The sequence below is a fragment of the Archocentrus centrarchus genome, chromosome 6 (assembly GCF_007364275.1).
Source record: "Archocentrus centrarchus isolate MPI-CPG fArcCen1 chromosome 6, fArcCen1, whole genome shotgun sequence".
NCBI lineage: Eukaryota > Metazoa > Chordata > Actinopteri > Cichliformes > Cichlidae > Archocentrus > Archocentrus centrarchus.
This window is the reverse complement of record NC_044351.1, coordinates 28,700,231-28,712,285: the sequence shown is the minus strand read 5'-3', so window position 1 is coordinate 28,712,285 and position 12,055 is coordinate 28,700,231. Positions and strand designations below refer to the sequence as shown.

The following is a 12,055-nucleotide window of genomic DNA, read 5'->3' as shown; positions in this document are numbered from 1 at the left end:
CATACCTTAAGCTAGAGAAACCATTTAAGCTTTAAAATGAAGCCAAGCCTTTCAGCTATTCAGCTATTACTTTGTGTTTTAAAATCTTTTACAGTTTAAGCACAGTGAGCATTTAAGTGTGAGGAGGTTTTTCAGGCGTTTCAGAGTTTATAATGGTTGTGTATTGCGTTTGCTAGAGTGGGAGCCTGATTAGTAGAGTGGGAGACTTCAAAACTTTCAGATGGAAAATTTATTTCTAAACTGCCGCTGTGTCCACACTCTTCACTCTACAGCCATGATTTTTTGCTCAAAATGTAGAGCTGCTTCTCTACTTTCAAAAAATGTGTCTTTAAACCCTGTCAAATGTACACTTTTTAAACTGTAAGCATTCAAACAGAGAGAGTACCTTCCAACTCCTTCATTAACCTCCATAGTAATTTCTGAGAGGTGATTTTCTCCAAAGCAGAAATGAGCACCTTTTTTAAACTGCTCCCACAACCACACTTTTGAGCCCAGGAAAATAAAAATGACACCACTGTTTAGAGCAGGTCCTTGTGGTGCTCACAGTTCAAAAATGATTTTGATAGGAGCTACAGTTTTTGATTTAGAAGCACTTATATGACAGTTGCGCCGAGTCAAATTTGGCCAGAGTGCACGCACCTCAGCAGGTAAGCAGTGCACCTCGCAGGTGTTTTCAATTGGCGCATTTGCAAGCATTCAGCTTGGGAGAGCTCTCCAATATGTATGCATGCAAACCTCACTGCTTGTATGAGACTCCTGTTGGCTCAGTGGTAGAAACACTGGACCATGAATGCAAAAGAAGCAGAGAGAGCAGGTTCAAGTCCCACTCTACCCTAAACTTAAAAGATTTTCCATTGGGTTTTGAACTTTAAATCTCTTCATATTCAATAATATTAAACTCATTCTTTCCACAGTTGTCTGTACCTTCTTGTTAAGACAAAGTTTCAGTGTGTGTTTATTTCTTCAAGCCCTTTTTGAGGCTTTAAAACTTTTTATATTAACACTTTAGCAAATTTCAGCTGAACAAGAAATTAATCTTGGTGCTTTAATTTGCTGTGACTGCACTCACTCTAGTGGTTAACCAGAGAAACAGCAGCTTTAATAACACAATGTCAGAATAGCATGCTCAGGAAAAATGGCCCAAGGTCATCAGCTGCCATAGCCATCTCACTCATAGTGGCCCATTTTACCCATTTCAATGTCTTTTATGGTTTTTCTTCAGCTACTGTTAAAATTTCTTTTACGGTTTAAGCACAGTGAGCGTTTAAGTTTAAAGAGGTTTTTCAGGCGTTTCAGAGTTTATAATGGTTGTGTATTGTGTTTGCTAGAGTGGGAGCCTGATTAGAGAGCTGATTTTCTCCAAAGCAGAAATGAGTACCTTTTTTAAACTGCTCCCACAACCACACTTTTGAGCCCAGGAAAATAAAATTTACACCACTGTTTAGAGCAGGTCCTTGTGGCGCTCACAGTTCAAAAATTATTTTTATGTGAACTTACCCCAAACTTAAAAGATTCTCAAGTTAGTTTTGAACTTTAAATCTTTTCTTATTCAATCATATTATACTGATTCTTTCCACAGTTTTCTGCACCTTCTTTCTCCTTCATGTTTAGGACAAAGTTTCAGTGTGTGTTTATTTTTTACAAGACCTTCTTGAGCCTTTAATGCTATTTATATTGACACTTTAGCAAACTTCAGCTGAAGAAGGAAAAATCTTCTAGCTTTTTTTGCTGTGAATGCACTCACTCTAGTGGTTAACCAGAGAAGCAATAGCTTTAATGACACAATGTCAGAACAGCATGCTCAGGAAAAATGGCCAGAGGTCATCAGCTGCCATAGCCACTTCAGTCATGGTGGCCCATTATCAGCCACCCTTAATAACCACACATTGACATCACAAACCAACAATCACAGTAAAACCAACAAAACTTCACTGAATAACTGATAAACACCAATAACTAAAACCCCCAAACATCAGTATAAACACTCCCATAAGTCCCTGCTTCTGTGGCTCCTCCCATTGGCTGCCACAACAGCAGATTCATTCTGTCCACAATTTTCTGCACTTTCATTCTCCTTCATGTTTAGGAGAATCATTCAGTGTATTTTAACATTTGCAACAAGATTCCCAAATATTTCAGGAATGACAGCAATTCAGCTGAAAGCCTTCAGTTGCAAGACATTAAACTACAGTACTAAACTTGGATTTAACTTCTCAATATGTTTTACGGTTTTTCTTCAAGTCCAGTTTAAATTTCTTCAGGCTGATTCTTGGCATTCAATACTTGTCAAATTCATGAACTACAATTAAAGACCTTGTAGCTTTTGGCAATTCATGTGATCACCTACTGCTTACACAGAGAAGCTGCATTTAATTTAGACAAAACGGGAAGAGCTTAAACATGAAAAATGGACCATGGTCATCTGCTACCATAGCCACTTGAGTCATGGTGGTGCCCTTTTAATATCTTCTCTGGTTTTTCTTTAGCTGCAGTTTAAATGTCTTCAGGCTTTATTGTTTTTTTTTTTTTTAATACAACTTTTTATAGTGAGGGATAATTAAACAAACTTGAGTTGAAGAAGGAAGAGATTTTTTAACTCTTTGGCAATCCTGTGCTCACCTACTGATTGCACATGGGAATTGCACTTTGATTACACAAACTTAAACAGGAAAAATGGCCCAAGGTCATCAGCTGCCATAGCCATCTCACTCATGGTGGCCCATTTTACCCATTTCAATGTCTTTTATGGTTTTTCTTCAGCTGCTGTTAAAATTTCTTCAGGCTGTTCTTCTGCCTTTTAAGCAAATCAAGTTTAATTTAGCTACTTTCTTGACAATTTCAACTGTTTTGCATTTAAAATTCATTTTCAGCATTTGTCAGCTGCTTTAACTCTTTCAGCCAATCAGAATTCAGCTCTGAAGCATTTCCTGGCATTTCAGCTCCAATCATTCATCTACAAGCATTCAGCTTGGGAGAGCTCTCCAATATGCATGCATGCAAACCTCCCTGCTTGTATGAGACTCCTGTTGGCTCAGTGGTAGAAACACTGGACCATGAATACAGAAGAAGCAGAGAGAGCAGGTTCAAGTCCCACTTTACCCTAAATTTAAAAGATTGTCCATTGGGTTTTGAACTTTAAATCTTTTCATATTCAATGATATTAAACTCATTCTTTCCACAGTTTTCTACAACTTCTTTCTCCTTCATGCTTAGGACAAATTTTCAGTGTGTGTTTGTTTCTTTAAGCCCTTTTTGTCACTTTAAAACTTTTTCTATTAACACTTCAGCAAACGTCAGCTGAACAAGAAAGAAACCTTGATGCTTTAATTTGCTGTGAATGCACTCATTCTAGTGGTTAACCAGAGAAGCAGCAGGTTTAATGACACAATGTCAGAACAGCATGCTCAGGAAAAATGGCCAGAGGTCATCAGCTGCCATAGCCACTTCAGTCATGGTGGCCCATTATCAGCCACCATCAATAACAACATATTGACATCACATTGACATCACAAAACAACAATCACAGTGAAACCAACAAAACTTCACTGAATACCTGATAAAGACCAATAACTAAAACTCGCAAACATCAGCATAAACACTCCCATAAGTCCCTGCTTCTGTGGCTCCTCCCATTGGCTGCCACAACAGCAGATTAATTCTGTCCACAATTTTCTGCACTTTCATTCTCCTTCATGTTTAGAAGAATCATTCATTGTATTTTAACATTTTCAACAACATTCCCAAATATTTCAGGAATGACAGCAATTTAGCTGAAAGCCTTCAGTTGCAAGACATTAAACTACAGTACTAAACTTGGATTAACTTCTCAATATGTTTTACGGCTTTTCTTCAACTCCAGTTTAAATTTCTTCAGGCTGATTCTTGGCATTCAATACTTGTCAAATTCATGAACTACAATTAAAGACCTAGTAGCTTCCGGCAATTCATGTGATCACCTACTGGTTACAGAGAAAAGCTGCATTTAATTTAGACAAAGTGGGAACACCTTAAACATGAAAAATGGACCATGGTCATCTACTACCATAGCCACTTGAATCATGATGATGCCCTTTCAATATCTTTCCTGGCTTTTCTTCAGCTGCAGTTTAAATGTCTCCAGGAATTTATTTCTTTTATCTTTCACAATGCTTTATAGTGAGCAGCAGTTAAACAAACTTGAGTTTAAGAAGAGAGGTCTTCTAACTCTTTGCCAACCCTGTGCTCACCTACTGGTTGTACATAGGAATTGCACTTAAGTTACATAAACTTGAACAGGAAAAATGGCCCAAGGTCATCAGCTGCCATAGCCATCTCACTCATGGTGGCCCATTTTACCCATTTCAATGTCTTTTATGGTTTTTCTTCAGCTGCTGTTAAAATTTCTTCAGGCTGTTTTTCATTTTCAGCATTTGTCAGCTGCTTTAACTCTTTCAGCCAATCAGAATTCAGCTCTAAAGCATTTCCTGGCATTTCAGCTCCAATCATTCAGCAAATAAAGTTTCAGCTGTTTGAAGCATTATTAACAGCCGTTCAGCAGTTTTAACACCTGTTCAGCATTTTTAACAGCTGTTCAGCAGTTCAGCAATTCAGCAGTTCAGCAATTCAGCAGTTTAGCAATTCAGCAGTTCAGGTACTCAGCAGTTCAGCAATTCAGCAGTTCATTGAAGCTCATTCAGCAAATAAAGTTTCAGCTCTTTGAAGCCTTTCTTGGCATTTCAGCTCCAATCATTCAGCAAATAAAGTTTCAGCTGTTTGAAGCATTATTAACAGCTGTTCAGCAGTTTAGCAATTCAGCAGTTCAGCAATTCAGCAGTTCAGCAATTCAGCGGTTCAGCAATTCAGCAGTTCAGCAATTCAGGTATTCAGCAATTCAGCAGTTCAGGTATTCAGCAGTTCAGCAATTCAGCAGTTCAGCAATTCAGCAGTTCAGGTATTCAACAGTTCAGCAGTTCAGGTATTCAGCAGTTCATTGAAGCTCATTCAGCAAATAAAGTTCCAGCTGTTTGAAGCCTTTCTTGGCATTTCAGCTCCAATCTTTCAGCATGCAGCATTCACAGTGCATTTTCTTCAGGAAATGCTTTTTCTAGTTAATTTTGTTACAAAAATATGTCGAAATCTTAACTGCTTGAAAAGCATGCACAATCACAAGTCAGAGGAAAAAATAATTTTATTTTTTATGTGTTCTGTTTCATAAGCTTTACAGTATATCACACACAATATTTTTAGTAATCAATTGTCTGACATTTTAGAAATATGGTTACTGGTTTTGTTGCCAAGTCAAATGAGAAAACTGAAGCTAAAAAGACTTTGAAAGTAGTATCAATCTAGGTCTCAAAAAGAACACCCGTGATCATATTTTCAAAAAGTTTCTTTCCATCAATACTGCAGAACTGAGTATTATTTAATATTTTTCAAATTTTTGTAAAGGCAGATGCACATTTTTCAGTGCAGTTGAGGTTTATTATTTATGGTAACATTTAGAAAATAATTAAGTAATAGTTAATAAATTCCCTATAATTACTCAGTACAGTACTTGTTTTTTGACATTTTGCAGACCTTAGAGCGCTAACCATGTGACATGTGTCCATCACTTTGGACATCATGGTGACAGTGTATGGTCAAAAGAACAAGGCCCCAGTCACATGGCCCTACTGATCTGACATTGGTCTGCAACCATTTGGCAACCACCAGATCTGAGGGAAAAATGAGTATTTCCTTGTCCGGTTGTGAGTAATTAGTGAAGTTTGATGCCAGTTGCTGGGAAAATGTCTGCTAAAGCCTCAGTCATGCAGGCCTACAGACAATCAGTTGACCTCTTGGCAACCACCTGTCACTAGGAAAAAATGTGTATCCCCCAGTCAGTTGGCAAAAACCTTCTTGTGATTGGTTTGGTTGCTAGTATATTGCTGGGATTGTAGTTAGTGAAGTGAGGAACTTGTCCACAAAAAAACTGCCCAGCCCAGCTACTCTCCGAGCTGGTGGAAAAAAGTTGATTCTTAGACTTCATAAGAACAATTATACTGTTATATTTCCTGTTCTGCAGATAATAAAAATCCTCACACTCAAATGGACAGACAGATAATTATCTTGTGCATGTTGCAATTATCTTGTATTATAATTGACAGTTACCATCCATGCTGTACTTTGAGGATCCTGAACCTTTCGAGCTTTGCTATTTGGCTGTGTGGAACACTTTCTAATCAAAGCTCTATAATATCTTGTTAGCTTAGTGTGTGAATCAGCAGGGCTCTTCTACGTTTCACCCTGGCTTTGCATTGGAAAGGGTTCAGCATCTTAAAGCCAATATCCCCTTTCCATGCTTGAGATGGTGCCATAATTCCAGAGCCTGGCTGTTGCCAGTTAATTGGGGGTCCCCTTACATGGATGTAGGGAGTACAGTGACGATTAACAGAGTAAAAGTATGACCAAACTCTTCCTCAGTACTGTCGCCACCACCCACATGATATGCAGTAATGACTCCGGTGGAGATTGGCTGCTATTTCAAGCTAGTTTTTTTTTTTTTAATATGATAAATAACTCCCAGTCATATTTAACTAGTTTATTTATGGCAACATTAATCAATGAAGTTAAAGACTACAGATTAAAGCCGAGTGAGAAGCTTCACTGGCATGTGTGAAATCGCAGGTGTTAGTGTCATCAGCATAGTGACAGTCAAACCTTTTCATATGTAAAAGAGACTGCCAGAAATTTCCACCTCACAGCCCTTAACCCTGCTACTCCACAACGTTATACTCATCTACAATTATCTTCACATTTGATTTTTGTGTTTGTGTGTGTGTTTGTTGTTCTATGGCCTCTCAATTCCCTCAATGGATAAAAAATTGCTGAACATGTATAGTCAACGCAGCCACAGTGATGGGCTTAATAAAGACACGGGGAGCAAAGAGGAGGAGCTGTGGTCTGGCTGCAGCTGCTGCATTGGTTGCCGGCTCAGCAGTGGGGAGGGACTGAGTGAGAGAGAGCAAGAGGGAGAAGGCAAGCGGGAGGGAGAGAGAATTGGGGGAGGAGGTGAGTGCTCTTGTTGGGAGATAGGGAATGCCCGTTAGTTGCGTCTGCCGATAATAGCACATCAGCCAGTGCACTCCTATTGGGAGAGCAGAGCACAGGCAGAGCAGAAGACTGAGCTGCTGAGCAAAGGATGGTACACTAGAGTAGACAGGCACACTCCAAAAGAGCGATACTGGCACAATCAGAAAGAAACAGAGAGTGAGAGAGACCTAGGGAAGAGAGAGCGCATCAGCACACACAGAGAAGAGGAGGACTGAAAAGGCACGGGGCAGTGGAAAGAGGAAAGGAGAGACAGGAGGGAATCAAAGTTACCAGGTCAGCAAGAGAACGTGGAAGTGGAGCAGCTGAGACTCTCTGGGGGCTCACTCCCACTGGAGCAGCCGGGCACAGTATTAAGCAGCGCAGGAGGAGAGTGATATTACAGGAGAGGATAGAACAAGTGCTATAACTTCTTCACATAAAGACAGTCCTGTCATAAGGCAAGGGTAATGCTCCTCACAGGAACCTTCTGCACAGCTACTTTAAGATTATCACAGCAAGAAAGCTACACCAAGCAGAGGACACTTAAACCTGGCAGAGGTGCCTGAGCAGTTCAGTTCAGCTCACTTCTACACAGGAGACTTTTTCATCTATCTGTCTGGTTTGAGGTGGATGTGGTATTGCTGTGTGGATTTTATCTTTTATTGCTTCAGAGTGTGAAGCAGTGAAGATTTGGAGGGCAAGTTGTTCTGTCCTGTCATCTCTGAGACTATGGTAGACTGTGTGTCAGAGAGCCCTTCATCAGCAGCTGCAGCCCTAGAGTATGGAGAAGTCCAGCAGTGAGGAGTCAGCCATTCACCGTAGCCCTTCTGTAGACAGCCGTGAATCCGATTTTGCTCAAGCCTCCACGTCTGGCCGCCCATTCGGTGGCCGCGGCTTCACTGCCGGCGCTTTCTACGGCTCCACGGGGCCACGCAAAAACACACAGCAGGGGCAGACTGGAGCTGCAGCTGACGCCAGCGCAGGAGACAAGACTAACAACAAGTACAGCTCACCCAAAGGCAGCAAATACATAGTCTTTTACCTGGATCTATCCTTTGTGTTCCTTTTAGAATTCAAGAAGTGCAACATGGCAAGAGGCTGCCTCTGCTGCTTGAAGTATATGATGTTCATCTTCAATCTCATCTTCTGGGTAAGTGGCTCATTATTTTGTTAGTGTTTTTCTCCTCATACTTGTCCATATTGATGCGATTGGTGCAAATGCTGAGCATCTTAAAAGATGATGCTGACAAAGTAATTCTGGCTTGCATGATTCACTGCGTGATTAGCCATATCATATGTATGTGATAAGTTATTCAAAATGTTAATCAGGAGACATTACTTTATGACAAAATGATGGTTGTCAGGGCAGTCATGCATCTATAATTACATCAGGGTGTTTATGCCTGTTCCCCTCTCTGCATGTTGCTATTCCTGGATATCATGACAGTGTCAGTGGCATTGCACCAGGTCCCCTTTTGTATTTTTTTTTTTTTGGTTAGGGTGGGGGTTGGTGGGACAAGGTCCCAGGGGTCAGTAAGGTCAGTCTTTCAGATGGTTACATGATTTACAGTGAACATGAAGCTGCAATGCTACTTTTGGTATGCAAGGGAAAGACTATATCCTCCTTCAGGACAGTTACATAGATGAGCTGCACAATAATGGCATGAGGATATTAGCTGAGTTGGTCAGCGACAGTCTAAATTGATCTGATAGATCGTCATTACTCTTGACTTAAGTTGTGATCAATTGTAGATTAATCAAAGGAATTTATTGTAATAAACAAATAAATTGTAATAATCACACCCAACCCCTGCAATATCACTAGAATCGTAGTGTTTACAGTAACAACAGAGGTGAGAAAAGAATTATGCATATAGATTTCATCCAGAGAAACCTGACCAGCATGTGGTGGTCTCCGCTGTGTACCCATGCATGGGCATTTAAAGTAAAAGTGGGCATCCCTTGAATGTTTACAGACTGGATTATCGGGCTTATGGGTTATGGGGCCAAGTCTTTTGTGTGGATGCAGCGAAGCATGAAGCGTAAAAACATCTCAACACTGGGGACCCAACTCACGCCCACCATGTCATGTGGGATGATAGCACAGCTTACTGGGGCAACAAAGTGGGCATTAACTAGAGGTCAGCTGTGAATGAGCCAGCATTAAAAAAAAATGTACACGCAAATATATATGCAATCACGCACCATACAAACAGAAATCTACCTCACTGTCAAATTCATGTGTAAAAAAAACAGACAGCTCAGACCTTTCTTTCTCTTGAAGGTAGTCCCTTCATTTCAGTCTGAAATCATGTGCCAGTCTGTAGAGGCAGGCACAATAGTGATTGCCAAAGGCATACATTCCCAACTAAATGATGTTAATATTTGTTTAAGGGAATGAGAGGGTCAAAAAAGCCGATATGGGTGATGGATTCATTAATGCAGACACTGACTTACCTTGATGTGAGCACCCATTCTCAGCTCAGTCAGTATGTGTAGAGTGCTCTGTGTTCTACTCTTGACTACTACTGTTGGAGTTAAGGGTGGAATTTTAAAGCAGTTTCCTAAATTGATTTTCGGGTGCAAGAATGATCGATCAGCTGTTTTTCATTACTACATAATCCATGCTTTTCCATGCTAAAAGCTTTATTGAAACAGATGAAGGGAGCTAATTTCATGACATAACATTAGTAAATACTATATGCAATTAATTTTAAAAATTAAACAAGCAAATTGTTGAAATTATAACCTGGCTAGTGAAACAAAATGCCATTTGAATTGCTGCTCTTGTTCCCTTAGATCTTATTAAATATTAGCCAAATAAGTTTAAATTATGAAATGTTACAATTTGGCACAAATTACAGGCTTTTCAGGGAACTCATTAAATCAAACTAAAAGTACACTGCACAAGTTTAACCTATTCTTATTTTACCAAAACTCCTATACATAACTCATGCCTTAACAGTGACTTTCCTGATCTGTGTGTTAGTGGTGTTTACTAGAGAAAATATGTATATTTCATAAACAAACCCCAGACACAAGAAGTCATGTTTGTAATAATAATTCCTTTACAATTTGTGAATTTGCATCACTTATGAGTATTATTTGGAATTTCAGTTGAATGTTATATTTCAAAGCTGCATTAGACTTTACATTAACACAGGGGCAGTGTTAGCTGTATGTCAGTTCCAGCCTGCTGAACTCAAATGATAGCTCAAAAGCTGCCTGAGTACATCAGTGAAGGTCAACCTTAGCTGAAGTCGTTTTTACCAGGTCCTTATGACCACGTCACAGGGGATATGTATGAAAGCGTAGTGTTTTTCCAGGTTCACTTTGTGCTTTGTAAACAGGGAACCCTGCCACTAATAATTGGCTTCTGCACTAATAAGTAGGTAAAAACCAGACTTTTTATTTCAAGGCTTTTGACCTTAGATTTATGTGAAGCTTAGCTTGTTGACCTTGATGCATTATAGTGACTGTGAGAGCATCCAGAAGCTCTCTTCAGTGTGAGATTTGAGGAGTGTCTTCTGTGTGTGTGAGTGCATGCATGCGTGCATACATGCGTGTCTGTGCGTGCGTGTGTGTGTGTGTGAACTTAAGTGGCTGTGGACATTCCTCAGCACAACTTGTCCCCTGCTGTGAAATAATTGAATTTTTACTCTGATAATGTTGACTTAATGAATGCCCACCATGTGCATTCCCATCTATTGCTGCAGCAGATTGATACACTTGTTTTCCTCCTACCACTCAATCATTTTAATAAGAGTTTAATCGGTGTCTCATGGGAAGAGGGTGGGAGTGAGGATGCAGCATGTGGCTGCAAGGTCTCAGTGTATCTCCATGTGACAGCTTGTCCCTTACTGGTGGCCATTTGATTGGCATGACAGATTCTGGGACAGCAGCACACCAATTTGAAGGTTAGTGGAGCTAGAAATAAAAGATTCACTTATCACTGAAGGGTCAAAATGAGGTGCCCAAGCACTCTGAAACTGAGGGAGGAGGGTGAGAGGTATGATGTATCTCGAGACCCCTGGGACTGCGCTGCTCTGCATCTGACACTTCAGGAATCACATGGTTACTGAAGCTGGTAGAGCGGTGTGCCTCTTAAGTTCTGACATCTCATCTCAGGACTGAAAGCGGAATGGCAAGCTGCAGTAACCTCACACCAGGTGCAGCAGGGGTCTCTTCTTTTTAACTGAGTGCATGAGCACATTTGCTTTGCACACACACACATCCTTGGAAGTGCATTCACCACCCACACACCATCCACTTCACGGAGCTTACAGTGGTAACTTAAAACACAAGGTAAACAGTGACAGGCACTCCAGGCATCTCTATACATTCGCTCATCCTCAGGCCCCCCAGCAGTTGTTCATGACCATCTGGCTTCTCTTCCTTATAAAGGATTAGAAGAGTCTGAGCTGTAGGGGGGAGTTTTGGGCAGATTAGCGCAGTATTGAGTTGTGCGGTTAAGGATTGTGAGCGCAGTTCCTTCTATGCTAAATCCAACATCATCAAAGCAATTGGGCATTGTGGTGTGACTGTGTGTGACAAAGTGTAGGGTTTAGTTGGGAAGGCAATCTGTTGTTCTCGTTCTCTAACACACATGCTCTCAAGGTCTGTTTGACCATCCTGATAAGATGATTGACATTAAGCCCTATTGGTGTCAGCCTTGAGAGCATATCAGTGTTTGTATTCTTGCTTGAAGCAAGGATTTCAGCCACCTCTAACTCCGCAATGTGTTCTCTAAACTCACAGCAAAACACTCTCATCTCTCCCTAAGGATTTATTCCAACAAATTACAACCAACATTGCTCATAAGCTCATTTTAATTGTTTAAGCTATAGTAAGTTGTACAGTAGATCTAAGCTCTGGCATTATCACACCATATCAAAAGGTAAAGTCTCATTTGATATTCATATTTAAAGGGAAAGTGTCAGTTCAGCAGTCTTGTCCTACAAGCACAAGAGGAGCTGTAGTATCAAAGCTGCTCCTTTGTTAGAGG

General features: G+C 40.4%; 1 protein-coding gene across 8 annotated transcripts in view; it reads left to right on the top strand.

Annotated features, from left to right (window-relative positions):
• Positions 1-12,055, top strand: part of tspan9a (tetraspanin 9a) — a 187,592-nt gene that overhangs the window by 110,559 nt on the left and 64,978 nt on the right. For 7 of the 8 annotated variants that reach the window (XM_030730901.1, XM_030730900.1, XM_030730898.1 and 4 more), the window contains one exon: positions 8,121-8,200. In XM_030730901.1, the coding sequence (XP_030586761.1) occupies positions 8,138-8,200 (63 nt within the window). In that variant the 5' untranslated portion in view covers positions 8,121-8,137. Of the gene's footprint in view, positions 1-7,097; positions 8,201-12,055 lie in introns of those variants that run through there. The other variant, XM_030730897.1, reaches the window with a different exon arrangement.